This window comes from Pinus tabuliformis, chromosome 6 (assembly GCF_031772625.1).
Source record: "Pinus tabuliformis cultivar Carrire ecotype Pingquan chromosome 6, CPIR1, whole genome shotgun sequence".
Lineage (NCBI taxonomy): Eukaryota > Viridiplantae > Streptophyta > Pinopsida > Pinales > Pinaceae > Pinus > Pinus tabuliformis.
Window position 1 is genome coordinate 2107147112 of NC_142292.1, and position 19492 is coordinate 2107166603.

At 41.2% G+C, this 19492-nt stretch overlaps 1 protein-coding gene across 2 annotated transcripts in view; it reads right to left on the bottom strand.

Moving 5' to 3' along the window:
* The window catches only part of LOC149267666 (dol-P-Man:Man(7)GlcNAc(2)-PP-Dol alpha-1,6-mannosyltransferase-like), a 542356-nt gene that overhangs the window by 383371 nt on the left and 139493 nt on the right, over positions 1 to 19492 (bottom strand). For both annotated transcript variants that reach the window (XM_089433813.1, XM_089433817.1), the window contains exon 8: positions 11889 to 12006. In XM_089433813.1, coding sequence (XP_089289939.1) covers positions 11889 to 12006 — 118 coding nt within the window. The remainder of the gene's footprint in view (positions 1 to 11888; positions 12007 to 19492) is intronic.

Consider the following 19492-nt stretch of genomic DNA (forward strand, 5'->3'; position numbering starts at 1 on the left):
TTGTCTGGGATGGTCCACTCATAGAAGGCATGCTACTCTTAGAGACCTCCCGTCTCTGAGCATCTAGTCTGACAATCTCAATCCCATCACGTCCACTTGGCCGGTCCTTCCACTTTGCCTGATTGTTTGTATAATGTGGAACCCACCAACTCTGAATCAGAGCCTTTCTTTAGATTGGTTTCCATGGGAGTGGTCGTGAACTTGCAGTCCATCATCCCAAATCTCTAAAAGATTGTAATAATATATTTCCCTTGACGAAGGAAGATCTCACCCGGCTTCCGCAACACTTCTAGTCCTAAGTAGTAATGCATCAAACCTAGATCCTTCATCTCGAACTTAGAGGCCAACTCCCTTTTACATTAATCAAGGAGATCTTTTGCTCGACTCTTGATCTGTAGCACCTGCCTCTATCAATGATCCAAATCCATTTGGCCATTGAACCTTGCTTTTCCAATCTACTCACTCGTTGTACCTTAGTCCATCAAGGGCACAACACATCGAGACTCCTGTCAAGTTCACAAATCCGTTTGTGAACAACTCATAACTGCCCATTGCTGCTCCTCAACTGCTCAGGGACTTCAACCCGCTATAGTCTCCTGTGTTGCTCTAATAAAGACTAACATAGAACACAGAGGCCTGCCACCTATCACTGCAAGATGTCCATCTCCCACAATGAACACGGGCTAGGAGGACTGCCCATCATCTCTTGTAGATGTCCTTCTCCACACAAAGTCTAGGGTTGCACAAACCACTCCTAGTTGATTAGACCCATGAGCTCAACAACTGACACTCTAGCAACCACCTATGTCCATGAAGATGGTGTTGATTTCTGGTAGCATCGGATGTGCTCTAAGTCTCAAATTTTGTAGGGAGGCTTAGACATATGTATTCCACAATACCCAAAAATCGTTTTAAGAAATTCCACATGAAGATAGTTTTATTAAAATAATTAATTATTTTTAATGGGACCCTAAGTCTAAAATTAGAAAATTAAAATAATTAGTGGGTATTAATCTAAACTATGGGTGTAACTTCTAGAAGAAGACAAAGATCGAGTCCAAATGATCTAAGCCATTGATTAGAATCTCATCTAGGTCATTGGTTGTCAACTGGAAGATTATAAGAAGGACATCGAAGGGCATTTAGATATACACTAGAGGCAGATACTCAGTTACCCGAGTAAGTTCGATTTTCTCACAGGTTGAAGTTTGGTAAGAGAAAATCGAATCAGAGGGAGAGTTGCAGGTGAGAAGGAGAGAGAAGGGGTATCAGCATCAGTCTGATGGTCAAGAGCAAAAGACGCAGAGCAGAAGGAGGACAACGCAGAGGTTGTGACGCAGAGGACAGTGCAGAGGCAGTGTGACGCTAGGATACTGTAGTTCTCACGCAGGGGCTGACGTAGTGAGACGCAGAGAGGGCAGCAAGTCCTCTCCTGGATAAGAAACTCGTCAAGTGTTTGTAAAAAATTCTCAGAGAGACTCCTCTTCTATGTTGCTAGTTGTATCTTACACATGAGATTTTTGCTGAAGAATAATAAAGAAACCCTCATTTGCTGCATTGGTTTTCCCGCATTGGGTTCTTCCGGGGACATTTGTCCAAAAATAACTGTGTCATTGTGTTGTATCTTTTTCTTGTTCAGTTTCTTGTTTCGACATATTAATTTTAAATAGTGAATGTTGCAGTTGTATTTACTTTGATATTTACCATAGAACACAGTAAATAACTTGTAAGGTTTAGCAAATAGGAGAAGTAATATCAGCTGCTGCAATAGGGATTCCGGGTTTAGGAATTTTCACATGGTATCTGAGCAACAAGTGAAGCAACAAGAACAGAGCCAGAAGACCCAACGCTGAAGGAAGAAAGGAATTCGAAATTCCTGCAGAGGCAACAATTCTAATCCACAGAGGGCTTGCGCAGTTCAGGCCGGAGGGCTAGATTTTCGAGGGAAATCTCTCTGAGTGAGTCAACAAAGAGGTAAGATTGTCAAATCGAGATTTGTCACCATTAGAGGGAGCAGTGCAGCAGAAGCTTCAACGAAGAGGTTTTTTTCTGGTGGGACGTAATTTTCTGTAGGCAGTTGCTAGGGCAGGATAGCGTCAGAGATCCTTAGAAATGCTGGACACCTAATCCACTAAGGGTTAAGGTGTGGAAGTTGGACGGTCAAAGGGAGTCCAAGAGACGTTGGAAGATGAATCCAACAGTCACAAGAATGTATTATAAATGCACATCTATGTTAACAGTAAATGCAATTAATGATTTACCTTTCCTATCTTGACTATGTTTAACATGGTATCAGAGCAAGGTGTATTCCTGACCTGTGGCCTCTCTGCATTTTGAACGTGAGGCAATTCATTCCATGAAGACAACACTCCCACACTTTCCTCTGCCTAGTGTTTGTAGTGAAAATGTGGTCTGCTGGAGCCCATCAAATGCACATAAACCTTTCCAGTCGGAGAATGCTATTGGACGGAGTATGCACTGCGTTTGATAGAAAATCGAATGACCTTTAAAGTCTGTGTTGCGTGGAAGACTAAGATGACCGTGGTGAGTGCCATGAGTGAAGTAAGTATGTATTGCAGCCAAACATACTCAATACATATTCTGCATTGAATGGTATTCTGTGTTGAATGGTAATGTGTTGATTGTGGTTTGGGTGAACATTGCGTTGTTTGACATGGAGTGACTGTGAGCCGATATTATTGTGTTGCATAATACTGTGTTACCATGATTGTTGCTTGGCTAATGCCTCTCCTTCTGCACAGTAATACTCCTAACTCCACACCATAATACCTCCTCCGCATCAGTGAAATTGTGTTGGCGTGTACACCACGACTGTACACCATGACTATGGTGGTGTTGCATCAGATTAGTATATACACTATCTGGTTATATGAATGACAGTTATATGAACGTTGTCCCTGCCTGTTAATACCTCACCACTCCAGTTTAATATGTAACGCTGGTCTGACATGCGGTTTTCGCTTATAATATTTCCCTTGTATTTTTGTTTGAATTTATATATCACTCAAATGACTTTGGTGAATGGTGGTAATTATTCCTTTTCCACGTTTTCAACTAAGCAATTAAGAACATGTAAAATACCCTTTCACTTTTTGGTCTATGTTTGGCATATATATACTTTAATATATATATATATATATATATATCATTGATTCTCTAATTATGTTTCAACCATCACAAGTTAGAGTTGTAGCAATATTTTCCGAACCGACGGCTATACGAAATAAATGTATGAAATGATGTGGCCCTTCATAGCACGAGCAATGCTTTTAATTTTTTACTGGAATTCTGAAATTAGGGACGGTAAGGAAGTGAATTAAATAGACTGCTTATACTAAGAAATACGTGCCCGAAGGTGGCCGCGGCTTCAAATTGCAGTAACGACAGCACTGTAGACGACAACGGGCAGAAGGTGATAGCTCGGTCGAGGAGGTACCGGGAAACAAGTTTTTAGTGGGCGCAGCACAGTGATCCACAGACTGGATCGATGGTGTTCTTACATAGGGTCGGGTTCTGTGGATGGCTGGAGGGTGACAGCGGTGTAAGTGTGTTTGGCTGGCAACTTGGGTGTGCGACTGTTCTGGATGGAGAGAATGGTTGGGTGTGCGGGCAAGGTAAGTCAACCAGTGGGGGTCCAACGACACAGGGAGCGGGTCAGCGAGGGACGGGCACGGGTCAATGAGGGTGACCGCGGGGTGTGCGGCCAAGGTAAGTCAGTCAGGCAAAGGTATGACGACGCAGCGAGGGACGGTCGCGGGATGTTTGGAGCATTGTTGGAGAGGGTGGTTGTCGCGGACAATTTGGAGCAGTACAACGGTGTGACGGCTGTGAGGCCAAGAAAATGGAACAACTATGGCTCAAATAGATGAGATGGAATGGCGGTTGTGGTTATGGAAAACAACAAAAATGGAGGTTGTGATTTTTGGTGTTGAGGTAAGCGCGGATGGACGGAAGATGGCAGTGGCATAGCTTGGTTCTGATGGCAGCGTGGATGATACGATCAATGGATGGCATCGGCGAGTTTTGTCGGAAAGAATTGCAGTGTTGTTGTGACGGTTGGTGTGCACCGCTGGAAAATGTGGCAGCAGAATTCGCAAATGGTGGCGAAGTATGTGGACATCAGTGGAATGGCAACGAATCGACCAGCGATGTAAAAAAAAATTGACTTTATAGTCTTTTTTCTTCTTTTTATTTTTTATATTTTTTTTTATGTTGACTCTTTTTTTTATTGTTTTTTTCTTTTCTTGTTTTTCAATAAAAAAAATTAAATAAATGGCCAAGGGCCTTGACGAATCAATGACGGAGAAACTCCAAACTTGTAGCGAATGCTTCAATCAGGATGGCAACAATGTTGACGATTTTTTGATGGTCAAAGACCTAGATCAAAGAGCGAGCTCTATGCAACGTTGAAGCAGCCAAAGAATCAAACTGCTCTAATACCAAATGAAGCGAACAAAGTTCTTTCTATAAATTAATTACTCCAGAAGACTTGGAATATAAAGTTATCCATGAGGATGCAAATATTATATATTAAATGTATGAATAAGAATAAGAATGATGATTTACAATGAGAACGAGAGGCTTGCTTTTATATCACGCAAGTGTCTCTTCACAAAGAGTCATGTCTCATTTAAGCATGCCTCTTCAACCTAATCACTAGTTATTATTAACTAATCACTATTACAATTATCCTCGTTACTTATATTTATATTATTTATATATTTTATTCGTAACAGATTGACACCACTACTGCATGGAGGGTTGAGGCCAAGAGGCCTCTCATGGAACCTGTCGATGATTGGTTAGAGCAGGAGGTAGTGGAGGGGGAGGAGAAGGAGGAGGAGGAGGAGCAACAGGAGGAGGAGGTGACACCACCTACCCGGGCTACCCCTTCCACCAGTAGAGGACGTGGTCTACCCCCTATACCTCCTAGTTCTTCAGCTTCTAGAGCACAGCAGAGTCCATTGCCAACTCCACCGGCATCTACATCTAGAGGGAAAGGGAAAGCTATTGCATTTTCTCGCAAGAGGGGCAGAGGAAATCAGTAGTATTAGACTTTAGTTATTTGGTTCATTTCATTGTATATGACATTATGACTCATGAGATACATTATTATATTTTTTGTTGATATTTTGAGGCTGAGTTGGGAGTCATGAGTCAGGACTTAATATTCAGGACATGATTCACTGTTATGTGTGATGTAGCAACAGAAATGATATTAAACATCTTATATATTAGTTCTTTTATCATATTTATGTGTCAATGTATTTATTTTATGTTGTAGATCCTTTAGATATTAAAAAAAATTGAAAAAAAAAATAAATATTTTTGTATGTTACGATTTTTTCCCGATTTTTACCGTTTTTTTCCCGAATTTTACGATTTTTTCCCCTCGCTGATAATATCTCGATAACGATTACTGCAACATTGGTCTCGACCCATAACTGATTTTCCCTTTCTGTCTCTGATTACTTCCTCTGATACCATGTGAAAATTCTATCACTGCAGTAACTGGTTTACATTTCCTACTTATTCCACCATAAGTTATTCATGAAATCACTTCAATAAACATTAAAATAAATATTGTTGCAGATATCACACTGTAATACAGAAACAAACATATGCACAATAATCAACACATTGACAAAGATATTTTGGACTAATGTCCCCGGAAAAACCCAATGTGGGAAAACCGATGCAGGAAGGGAGGGTTTTATTATTCAGCGAGGGTACCAAACTGGGTTACCCACAGATAGACAAATTCTTCAGCACTTCTCCTGAACCCAGCATCAGCCCTACTGACCTCTGCATGGCCTGAAACCCTCTGTGTCAGCCTGTTGAGACTTTGCGCATCCTCTCTAGCCTTCTGCATCACTCCTGCAGCCTCTGCGTGGATGACGCAGGCCCTGCTGGCTCTGCGCAGTCTCTATTGCCTCTACGTGGCTCCCTCTAGCCTTGTGTCTGCCTTTTCTGCCTCTGCACTGATCTCCCATCTCTCTGTTCCATACTTGCTGCCTCCTGATTTCTCACCAGACCACTGGTTCAATTTCTCAGCTAACCCTACTCCAGAAATTGAACTGACTAGTCTCCCTCAGTTTGTTCTCCAAGTGACCCTGAAGCCTCCTTTTATACTTTTCTTGTTGACAAACGAATGGTCGAGATTAAGTCCCTATTCAACGGCTACGATTAGATTGGACCATTGTAACACAGTTTCATATTAATTCACATTAATATTTTATTTTCCCTAAGTTTAGACTTAGGGATTACATTAAAAATATTAATTATTTTAATATCTCCCACATTGTTTAGAATCTGCCCAAACCCTTTCTAGGTATTGGAGATCTCATGTGCCTTAGCCTCTCCACCAAGTTTCATGGCTAGAGCACATCCGATACTACCCCAAATCAACAAAGAATACATAGCAGAGAGGCAGCGCAGTGCTGGGAGAGACAACACAGGCCCTAGAAGGGCTGACGCAGAGGCTGATGCAGGCAACATAGAAGCTGTAGAGGCTGACGTTGGGCCTCAGTGGCAACGCTGGGGAGATTCTGTGGGGCAGACTAGGGGGAGATCAGCAGACTCTAGGCCGAGAGAGGGTGATGCAGCTCCTAGAGGAGTGATGCAGTTCTAGAGCAGTGCTTGGAGCAGCTTTCGTTGTCCAGCATAGGGAACAGCCCAAGTCACTGTGGGGTTTGATCATCCAGTTGTTGACTTGCCGAAATACCTGTCTCTAGATAGAGGTACTACTGCCCAGGATATTCTCTGTTCGATAAGCCATTTCTGGCACCCTAGTTTTATTCACGAATCTGCTTAATAATACAAACCCTCTATATGTTGCACCGGTTTTCCCGAATTGGGTTTTCCGGGGACAATTGTCCAAAAATAACGGTGTCCCTTTGTGTTATTTTCTTAGGTTATTTCAGTGCATGATCTATATATCTGTGAAGGCTGCAATAGTGTTTACTTCGATGTTTATGCAATTAAATAACTTGTTAATGTAAAAAACAAGTAGGAGATTCTAAACTAGTAATTGCAGTAGGGGTTTCTGATGTGTTAGAATCATGAATTTTCACACCTATCTGGTATCTCGTCCACCTTGGGGTGCAGTGTGTCCGACAAGCATAGGGGCCTTGGTCTTAGGCAAGGCAACAATCATATATCTAGCTCTAGTGATGGCATCCTGCAATGTCATAGGCCTATAAGCCCTCCCAAATCATGTAGGGGATCAACTAGCCCCTCAATGAACAACATGATCAACCAAGTCTCTGAAATGTCTGTAACCATCACAGCCAATTGTTGGAACTCTGATATATAGGCCTCAGGACTACCAATCTGTCTCAGATGTGCCAACTCCCTGAAGTGCAACTCTGGATCCTTCCTATCAAACCTCTCAACCAACCTCCTGGTGAACTCAATATAGGAAGTAATGTGTATGTGCCCAAGAGTGATCAAGCCATGGTACCACCACTCCTGCGCATCTCCCTCCAAATGCAGGGTGGAAAATCAGATAGCATCAATCTCTCGCATGGGGTTCAAATGGAGAAACATGTCCAACTTCTAGACCCACGCTCTACCTAAGTTCTTGGCTGACCCATCAACATAAGGAAGTGTGGCCTTCCCTGCTACCTTTTGTGAAAATTTCTAAATCTACATATCAGAATCCTACTGCAATCATTGGTTTACCATCTCCTACTTGTTTTTACATTCAACAAGTTATTTACTTATTTAAATAGCGATGAAAACACTATTGCAGACTACACATACATATAGATCATGAACTGAAAATAGAACGAGACAAATACACAAAGAACACTGTTATTTTTGGACAAATGTCCCCGGAAAAACCCAATGCAGGAAAATCGGTGCAACATATAGAGGGTTTGTATTGTTAAGCAGATTTTTGAATACAACTAGGGTGCAAAATCTGGCTCACCCAACAAAGAATAAACCCGGCAAAAGTAGCTCTATCTAGAGACATATGAACAAACCCCACAGGTGATTGCGTTGTTCCCAGTGTTGGGTAGTGATGGTTGCTCCAAGTTGTGCGCTGGAACTGTGTCGCCTCCTCTAGGAGTTGCGTCACTGCGACACTGCGTCAGAGCTCTCCCTCTGCGTCACTGCATCAGAGCTCTCACTCTGCGTCAAATCGACAATACGTCACTGCGTCAAAGCTCTCCCTCTGCATCACTGCGTCAGAGCTCTCCTGGTGCTTCTCTGCCTCTCTGCTATGTATTCTCGGCCTTGGACTGAAGTCCCTCTGTCGAACTGCCCCTCTCACTGCAACAGATCACTTCTTCGATTTTCTTAACAAACCTCGCCCCAAAAAAATCGAACTCACTGATCTCTCAAGTGTCTCTCCAACTGACCCTCAAGCCTCCTCTTGTATTTTTGCTATTGATGAATCAACGGCCGAGATTAAGTCCCTAATCAACGGCTAAGATTAAAACATACTTGATCCTCGTCACTTAGAAGTTTCTCAACCATATCCTTATTAATACCCATTAATAATTTTATTTTCCTAAGTTTAGACTTAGGAACCCATTAAAAATATTAATTATTTTCATAACTCCTCATCCGGGTGGAATTTCTCCAAACGATTTCTGGGTTCTGGAGATCTCATGTATTCTAGCCCCTCCACAAAATTTCGGAGACAGGGCACATTCAATGCTACCCAAAATCAACACTCCCTCTTAGCGAGGAATGTGCTCTAGTAACACTTCTCAACAAAAGTACTACATTGATCCACTGCATTGTTTCTCTGTGCTGCTGATGTTTGGCTTGATGCCCTTCACCCACTACATTGCTTCTTCCTGTACTGCTACCCATGACTCTGCCACTACCACTACTGCATTTGTACTACAACTCCCTCTCAATATGTTGCATCATGCTGCCCATAGCACTGCCACTGCTAACTGCTGCACTCAACTCAGTTGCCAAGAAGTAAGCAACTGAAACTTCACCCAAAAACTGACATGTTGGTCAGTATGGATGCCTCGTGATGCTAAAGCTACCTCTGTTGCTAATATGTGCTAACCCTCTACTGCTACTACACTGCTGCAAACTGCTTTGTGCCTCTCGCACTACTACAACATCCACTACGTTGCCTCAGACTTTGGCACTCTAGCTCTGCCATTGTCGCTCCATCACACCTCGCTCCAACCGACACCCATCATTATTCTACTGTCGTTAAGGGCTCCCATAGCCGTACGTGATCCAAGAGTTTGGGCACGTCAAGAATCCTGCCCCTACCATGCAGTCCTCTCGACTACAGCTCCATGTCGCCCCACCTCTTCTCGAGAGGCGCATGAGCACTCATGGCACAATCGTCATCGACGACCATCTCTGCTCAAATGAATGTCGAACTAGTTCTCTTCTCCCTCTTTCACTGCTGCTCCAGCAAAACTAGGATCTGGATTTCTTTGGCACTAGAAATCCTCTAAGGAACAAGCTCCTCTAGACTCCCTCTGAGTCTTGATTTCCTTCACAGAAATCCTCTAGCCAAATGTCAAATCACTACTTTCCAATCCTCCTTTGCTGTTGTAACCCGGATCTAGATATCTTTGGCTAGAAATCTATCAAAGCAGTGACTCCCTCTACCTCAATTATGTCTCCACAGACATTGTTCTACACCAACAGCAACAGCGTCCCACCAGCTCTTCAGATCGAATCTGCTCTGCTCCCTCAACCCCGGCAACTAAGGAATCTAAGCACCTCTGGCTCTGCGCAAACACAGCATGAGATAGATCAGCTCCTCCTAGCCACTACGTCACTCCTTCCTAGTCCGGAAAGCTAACGTGGCTCTACGTGAGCCTGATCTTCCCCTCTCTGCTTCTTTGCTGGCCTAGACAACTAACGCAGTTACTACGTGGGCTCCTCCCAACTACTGTGTCACCTCTTCTACCCTGCGTCACTCTCCCTCTATGTCTCTGGCTCTAGAACAGCATTGTCACTCGGGGCAGCTGCCTCTTTGCCGCAAATTCTCTGGAACTCCCAGCTGGTGTCTTAAGTCTCATATGATCTGCAATCCTCTGATACCATGTGAAAATTTATGAATCTACACATCAAAAATCCTACTGCAATCATTGGTTTACCATCTCCTACTTGTTTTTACATTCAACAATTTATTTAAACAGCGATGAAAACACTATTGCAAACTACACATACATGCAGATCATGATCTGAAAATAGAACGAGACAAATATACAAGGGACACCATTATTTTTGGACAAATGTCCCCAGAAAAACCCAATGCGGGAAAATCGGTGCAGCATATAGAGCATTTGAACTTTGTATTATTAAACAGATTTCTGAATACAACTAGGGTGCCAAATCTGGCTCACCCAACAGAGAATAAACCCAGCAGAAGTACCTCTATCCAAAGACAGATGAACAAACCCCACAAGTGACTGCGTTGTTCTCAGTGCTGGGCAGCAATGGCTGCTCCAAGCTCTGCGTTGGAACTGCGTCCCCTCCTCTAGGAGCTGCGTCACGGTGACACTACATCATAGCTCTCCCTCTGCGTCACTGTGTCAGAGCTCTCCTAGTGCTTCTCTGCCTCTCTGTTGTGTATTCTCAGCCTTGGACTAAGTCCCTCTACCGAACTGCCCCTCACCGCAACAGATCACTTGTTCGATGTTCTCGGCAAACCTCGCCCCAGAAAAATCGAACTCACTGATCTCTCAAGTGTTTCTCCAACTGACCCTCAAGCGTCCTCTTATACTTTTCATGTTGATGAATCAACGACCGAGATTAAGTCCCTAATCAACGGCTAAGATTAAAACAAACTTGATCCTTGCCACTTAGAAGTTTCTCACCCATATTCTTATTAATACCCATTAATATTTTTTTTCCTAAGTTTAGACTTAGGAACCCACTAAAAATATTAATTATTTTAATAACTCCTCATTCAGGTGGAATTTCTCCAAACGATTTCTGGGTTTTGGAGATCTCATGTATTCTAGCCCCTCCACAAAATTTGGGAGCTAGAGCACATCCGATGCTACCCAAAATCAACACCTTCTGCACCTCCTGGTTCGATTGTCCTATATATGTGTCTAGACATGGGGAAGTCACCTTAAAGTAATTGACTTTCATAAGATAATGTGAGTTAATCTAATTAAATACAAAGGTCATTTGCATTAGTGAATTAGATGAATCTCAACCGGTATCAAATGATGTTGAGATCTAATCTCAACTGTCAATCGCTTTAGAGATTAAGATTGTGGATTCAATCAATAACTCAAACTTATAAAAGGAAGGCTATGTTGAGGGAGAAGACACATCTAGTGAGCACAAGGCACACTGAGATAGTGAGATCTCAGTGATCGGGTGGAGAAGGACATTCATCCAAGCGTGCAGGGTTCGAGCAAAAGTGCAAATGGCAGCAATGGAGAAGGATTCAAATCAGCCAAGCAAGCTCCGCAGAGGGTTTGATCAGTTGGATCATTTCCAGGTTTCTGTTGTATGTGTTTTTCCTCATACGGCCATTATCCTAGTAAGGGATCCCTTGTATGGCATAGGTTATTGTTAATGAAATAGGAGATTTTGAACGTTAGAAATTATGTGTGTATGTGTTTGAGATTGGTTAATGTTTGTTTCTACTGTTATCTATTCTTTTACGTGTTAAACTCTCAGCCATGCTTTTGATTCAATAGATCTGAGTAATAATCTGCTAGGAAATAATTAGCCAGATTGCTGGGGTTAGAAAATTAACATTTATGAATTAAAGAAAAGAAATATGGATACTAGTAAATTCTACATCCACTGGATTCTGTTCCTAATAATCCTGCCAGAAGTGATTTAGCAACAAGTATAGCATAATCAAAATATTATTTGTAGAAATGTGAACAATTTCAGACAGAACATACCTATAGCCAGAGCAAAAATATTTGGAAGTGGTCTTGAACAGTAAAATAAAAGATGGAACTGCAGAGCTATCATTATTGCAAATAAATTGGAGACCTGTTGACCAAACTTCAATCTGACCTGTCCAGATTAAAAAAGTGAAACCTTGATGAAGACCTTCAACTGGTAAAAAATTTCAGTGAAATTTTACACAATAGAAATAAGAGGCATTGTAGAACCCATAGCAACATGATGTGAATCAGATCCAAGGCTGCATTTAGTGTAAGAATTGCATACTAATAACAAGAAAGCACCATCACATCAATATATATTGTGATATACAAAATGCTATACTGCTACATGAAAAGAAACTAGAAAACACATTCCTGTGCATGGATAACCAAACATGCAGAACAAACAACAAGAATTCTAAGGCTGCTCAACTGAGCCAAGAATCAGAATCCTATGGGTTACATTTGTCAGAGTTGCCTGGGAGGTCTTGGGTTTATCCATGTTGGTTATTATCTTCTTGGTGGAATCAAGGAAGCCAAGTATCATAGAGCCAAGAATCAGAGTCCTATGGGTTACATTTGTCAGAGTTGCCTGGGAGGTTTTGGGTTTATCCATGTTGGTTATTATCTTCTTGATGGAGTCGAGGAAGCCAAGTATCATAGCCCTGTGGGTTAGAGCAGTCATGTTAAGAAACCGTTAACTCACGCCCCCCGCACCAAATCAATCAATTTAGCATCTCCAAATTAGGGAATCACTATGATTGCATATACAGTGCCCGTGCTTTGAAGGTCCTCTCCTCTTTGGTTGATAAATTAAAGTAACTTTCAGCAAATATTGTGTTCATCAATGCCAAGCACCACTGGAGCCCAATAGTACCTAGCTGCAAAATGAATGAATGACGTGGTTAATCAATAAAGTGATGTCTGTACAGGTGTTCTATCCCTAAAGTTTTTGATGAAAAACGAAACAGCAAAATATCATGGTATAAAACCCAAGACTCATTCCAAGTCACATGCATAAGAAACATCGTTGTGTCAAGTCCAACAGTCTAGACTCCATCCAAACACTTTGTATAGCACTTTGGGTTTTGGCATATACATTCAGTGATATGATTATGGGCCTCCTAAACAAGATCTCCTCAGAGTCATCAAAACCAAAGATATGGTATGAACAATGCCACATGTCTCATACTTGGCATTGAACCACTGTGCAATTGCTATCCATGCATGCAATATATCTCCACATTTGGTCTTGATTCAACAATTGAAGTACAAGGTGACAGTTTCGAGGACATCTACATAATCTGATTGCTTATTTCAGTTTGTCTCTTAACACTCCAGTCAAACTTGACCTTTGTATTTTCAAAGTTTTGGAGGCCAAAAGGGAATTTCAGTGTGTGTCCTTGCACATGGTTTGCATGCAGTTAGGGGTTGCACTATTCATTTCTCTGGTCAGAGGATTGAAAACTTGGATTATTCATTTTATACCAACTCTCCTAAGAGCATGGTTGGAAAGAATACGTCTTCAACTCAGATTCTGAATCAGGTAGCAGAGAAGTCTTCCAGTTCAGAGGGGGCAGCTACAGCAACAAATGACGAGGTGGTGTTGGAGACAAATCCAAGTGCAAGAGATTCTTCCAGAAGTACCTCCCTCGCTAAGAGGGATTGTTGATTTTTCTAGCTCGGGAAAGTACTTTTGTACCTTTTAAAAGTCTTCTAGCCATGTGTATTGACTAGAAGGACCTTGTTTTGCCTCTCTAGGAGCTTGCATGCGACATGCAGAGTGAGCGAGTTGCATGCATGCAGATGTGTTGGATGTGACATGCATGAGATGTGCATGTAAAACAAGCTAAATTTATGACTTGTACTTGAGTTAAAGTAAAGAAAGCTAAAGATAGGATAGTTAACTAAAATAAAGTCTCTTATGTTCAGTTAACTTGACGAGCTAATTTTGGCCATCAATCTTGGCTTAGGAAAGTTATAAATTGAGCCTACGTGTTGAGACTAAGACACAATAGTGGCACTAACCTCAGGAGGAGGAGTGTCATACTCTAGTGTGACGGGTCCAAAGAAGGTGCAAGGAACAGTGAGGGAGACAGATCCAAACCAATCAAGGAAGATGAAAGGACAGATCTAGGGCTTGATTAGCTAGATAACTCCAGGTTTATTGTTGTATATGTAATTCCTCAGTTGTGCCATTATCCCAGGACGGGAACCCAAGTAAGTTCTTAGCAATGAAACAGGAATCGCCGATTCCGGCGATTAATCGCGACTTTGAATCGGCTCGGCGGCAGAAAGTCCCGATTTGAAACTCGGCGTGTCAACTCGCGTTGACCGAGTTTCACTCGTGGTCAACGCGAGTTTGACTCGCGATTCCTCCGATTTACCCGACTCTGCGATTTTTTAGCGAGTCCCGCCAATTTAAAATAGGGTTTTGGGTTCCGGTTGCGTTTATAACATGCGTCGATTGTTTAACGGTGATACATTGGTTGATAGCGCGTTGGCAGAGTGTAACGGTGATACATTGGTTGGATAGCAGTGAGCACAGTCCGCAGTCTTCACTGTTCAGTCGACAGAACAGCATTCGACCGCAGCACGGGCACCACAGAGCAGCATTCGACCGCAGCACGGGCACCACAGAGCAGCATTCGAACTTCGAAGCCGCAGAGCCTGCGTCACGCGTGAGCCTTCAGCGGCCAGGCTTGACGTAACAAAGAGGTAGCTCGGGTTTTCTGAGTTCTCAAATCATATTGATATTCGACGTAAATTTTAAAGGCAGAGGCAATGTATTATGTGACATACATAAATATGTTTAATAATAATAATTTATAATTAAAGACCAAGGGTCTTACGGTTTACCCCTTCACACTCGTGACTAGCCAATGTATATAAATATACCATCACAGAGGATTGTAGATCATCTCTTGTTGTTCACTCATTTTATATATAAATTTGCAGATATATCTGTTTATTTGTAACAGCACTCAAAGTGCTTCTTATAGATTTGCTTATTTCCACAATCTTGACAGACTTTGTTGCTGTTGATGTCTTGACAGCATTGGTGCAGGAAGCAACGGTGATTCTTTCTGAGTCTCACCATCTTCATGCCAACCCACCTGCAGGCTGCAACCTTCATTACCCTGCATCCTTTTGACTTACCAAACAGACAAGTAACTGTTGCTAAGGTGTGTGCATGAGTTTGGCTATGGGTTGAAGTGTGCGTTAGATGTCAAGACTCAAAACAAGTAATCAATTATCAACCTTTTAGAACTTACCTCTACACATGCATTAGGAGTCAGGACTCACCTCCAGCTAAGTGTGTCCCCATTCTTGCATGATATATATCGAAGTCTTATGATGGCATGCACCTACTATGTGTTGTCCTAGAATGCATCCTCATGCAGTCTCAAGATATAAAAGTTACCCTCTCTTGATGCATGCACCTTCAAACTGCTGTAAAAGAGGAAAGTGTGCTGCTATGTTGCAGTGATTAGTGTGCCTTCTTTAGCTAATCAAAACAGTTCATATCCTCTTCATGAATGTGCCTTGTGTATAAGGCTTAAGCAACTTTTCGCTGCTTGTTTCAATGGTCTCCCTAGTTCCTGCAAGACAACATGTTAATGGGCCTCCCTAACACCAGATCCATACACTGCTGATTCAACAGAGACCATATTTCTACCAGCAAAACCTGAATACTGTACAAGCCTACAAGGCTTCTTTCATGACTTTCTTTGGACGTTACCTGATGGCAGGAACTGGCAGCATAAATCCCTGTGTTTTCTTTTGGGGGCAGACCAAATTGATGGCATTGGTCCAGCAGAAAGGAAAAAGAGGGGTTCTGTCTTCATTTAATTTTTTAAAATTTAAATTTCTAGCATATTGTAAATTTTTGGATAATTTTTAAATTTGATTTTTTGTTGTCTTTCACAGGAGCCACAAATAAAATAGAAGCCAGACTCCAAATCTTAACAGAAGCCACAAATTAAACACAAGTTCAAAGCAACAACAATGCCGAGAGAGAAGGACTTTGCTTGGGCTTATTGTGACAGGATTCCCGGAGACCCCAGGCTCCTTTGTAAATTTTGCAAAACAAAATGTAGTGGAGGCATTTATAGATTCAAGTTCCACCTTGCACAAATAACTGGCCATGATATAGGTATTTGCGACAAGGTTGACGACAATGTCAAACACCAAGCAGCCTTGGCCCTTGAGATGTTAGAGCAGCATAATGCCAAGAAAGCAAAGCAAAATGCTGAAATAGGAACTGTTGGAGTTGAACTTGATACTTTTTCTGCCACTAGCCCCATGTCACCTCAATCTGTTGAATCCTCAATGCCATTCCCAAGTTTTCCACACATGCCTCCAAGGCCAAGTCAAACTCAAAGCCATGCGAGTCCTTCAACTCCTTCCTTCAACACTGGAGGTGGAAACATAAACACCTTTTTTGCTCCCCGCACAAAACCCCGTTCCCAACCTACCTTGGATGGCACTGGTTGGAAAAAAAATATCCATAGTCAGGCAAGGAAGGCCATTGCTAACTTTTGGTACTATTCTGACATACCTTTCCACTGTGCCAGAAGTCCTTATTGGCAAGCTATGATTGATGCAATTGCTGTTGCAGGTCCAGGGTTCAAAGCCCCTACATCAGAGAGCCTTAGGACAGATATGTTGTTAGAGAGTGTTGAAGATGTCATGCTTGTGCTAGCTGAGTTTCGTTCATCATGGGTAGAAACAGGGTGCACCATCATGAGTGATGGATGGACAGATCAGAGGAATAGAACTTTAATAAATTTCCTTGTATTTTGTCCCGCAGGCACAATGTTTCTCAAGTCAGTGGATGCTTCAGATAAGGTTAAGACTGCCCAACTTATCTGTGAAATGATGGAGGAAGTCGTTCAAGAAGTGGGAGAAGAACATGTTGTACAAATTGTCACCGATAATGCAGCGAATTATATGGCTGCTGGTAGACTTTTTGAGATGAGGCACCCCACTATTTTTTGGACCTCTTGTGCTGCCCATTGCATAGATTTAATGCTTGAGGACATTGGTAAGCTTCATTGGATACATGAGGTTGTGGAGAAGGCAAAATCCATAACCAAATACCTATACAACCACACTATTGTCCTAAACACTATGAGAATATACATTGAAGGTAAAGAAATTGTTCGACCTGCAGTGACTAGATTTGCAACAAATTTCATATCTTTGCAATCTGTGGTTGAGCAAAAGATAAATCTGAAGAGGATGTTCTTGGGACCTGAGTGGATGGGATCTAAACATTCCAAGACCCCTGAAGGCATCGAAATTGCTGCACTTGTGTTTAATGATGGCTTCTGGAAAGATGCTGAAGAGATTATTGCTGTGACGGAGTCCCTTGTTAGAGTTCTCAGGTACTTTTAAGTTTTAGTCTTTTAACTTTTTCATTTTTTAAATTTCATTTCAAGCTTCTTTTTATTTACAATGTTTCATATTTCTTTAAATTTGAATGCTTGAACTTTCAGGATGGTTGATGGTGACAAACCCGCTATGGGTTACATTTATGAGGCGATGGATCTCGCAAAGGAGGCCATCAAAAGAAGATATGGGGATGATGAGACAAAGTATATGCCTCTTTGGGACATTATAGATGCACGTTGGGATAGGAAATTGCATTCCCCCTTACATGCTGCTGGGTACTTCTTAAACCCACAATATTTTTATGATAAGAGCAAATTTAATGAGGATGGGGAGGTTGGCAGAGGACTTATGACATGCTTGGAAAGGTGCTTCCCTAATCCAGAACAACAAAGTCGTGTCTTTTCCCAACTACAAGATTATAGGGCACCATCTAAATTGTTTGCCTATACCAGTGCTATAAGACAAAGGTCAAAGATGTTGCCAGGTACCCAGCTTGAAGGCTTCATCAATTCATTAAATTTGTTTAAACTTTATTTTGTATGTTAAATGTTTTATTAAATTTTCTTTTCTTTTTAAGTTTTTACTATTTACTAATTTGGTACTTCTAGTCTTCTACTCACAAACCCTTACCACTTGCTAGGTCTTTGGTGGCAAAACTTTGGTAGTGATACGCCAGATTTGAAGAGATTTGCCATTCGAATCTTAAACCAAGCATGCAATGCTTCAGGTTGTGAACGCAACTGGAGCATGTTTGAGAAAATACATTCTAAGAAGCGCAACCGATTGACACAAAAGCGCTTGAATGACCTTGTATTTGTCCATTACAATCTACAACTTCGCAACAAACAAATACAAGGTGAGATTCGAGAGCTTGAATTTAAAGGTTTCATAATCTAGTAGTAGTTCTTACTTTAAAAGTTTAAAGTTCAAACTTCAAAGTGAAATTTTAATTCACATTTCAATGTCTCATGATAATGACAGGTATTGATCATTCACCAATCGACCTTGAAGAGTTAGATTTGCAAGCTACAAATGCAGCAGAATGGGTTCAATTAGATGAGCCTCCTCTTTTCAGCCTTCATGACTTGGAGAACTTTGAGAGTCAAGCAAGCGAAGGAGTGGGAGGAATCGCTTCTAGTTCTCACTCTTAAGAGTCTTAGACTCTTAGTTGCTGATTTTTTTCTGATTAGTATGCAGTTTTTAACTTTTTTGTAAACTTTTAGAAGCATATGCTTCTAAGGACTCAAGACTCAGTGCTTTGGATCATGTGTGGACTCATAACATATATGAGATACTTATTTATTCATGATATTTTGGACATCTATTGATATTATGCATTGTTTGGACATACCTTTACCCAATATTAATGAAAAATGGTTTTTTTAATTCAATATATGTGTATATTTTTATTTAATGAATTTGCCGATTTTTTCCCGATCCGATTAAAACTCTTCGCTCTTTTGCCTCGCCGATTTATTGCCGATTCCGAGTCTGGTAACATTGGTTCTTAGTCATTTTAATAATGAATCGATTTGTTGGATAGAAAGCTGTGTCTCGTTGTTATTAAGATCGAATAATTTTGCTTCCGCTAAATATTTTGGTTAGGAATTTGGTTGTGTATTTATTCAATAACTAATTGCTTGGAATTAAGTACCAGGTGTTGGGTTCGTGGAAAAATTCTAAAATAAGTGTCCAGATTACAAAAAGCTCAACAAAATGACAATCAAAGATAAGATTTATATTCCTACCATTGATGAATTATTAGATGAAATGCATGGAGCAATTTCTTTTACTATGTTGGATCTTCATTCTGGATATCATCAAATCAAAATGAGGCAAAAAGACATCCCAAAATACCCTTCAAAACACATGAAGGTCATTATGAGATTTCGGTTATGCCATTGAACTTACAAATTCACCTTCACATTTCAAAGCTTGATGAATTATATATTCAAACCCTTCCTTGGAGAGTTTGTGCTAGTATTTTTGGTTGACATACTAATCTACAAAAAATTTGGGGAAGAGCATGTACAACATGTTGACAATGTTATATATATATATATATATATATATATTAATTGGTGATTAGTATAGAAGAGGTATGTCTCTAAGGACATGACCATTCATCAAGGTGCACCTACCTAGGTATATAAGCAAGCCCTCATTTGTAATATTCTCATCATCATCTCATATCTTTTGTACATTTCTATACAAATACA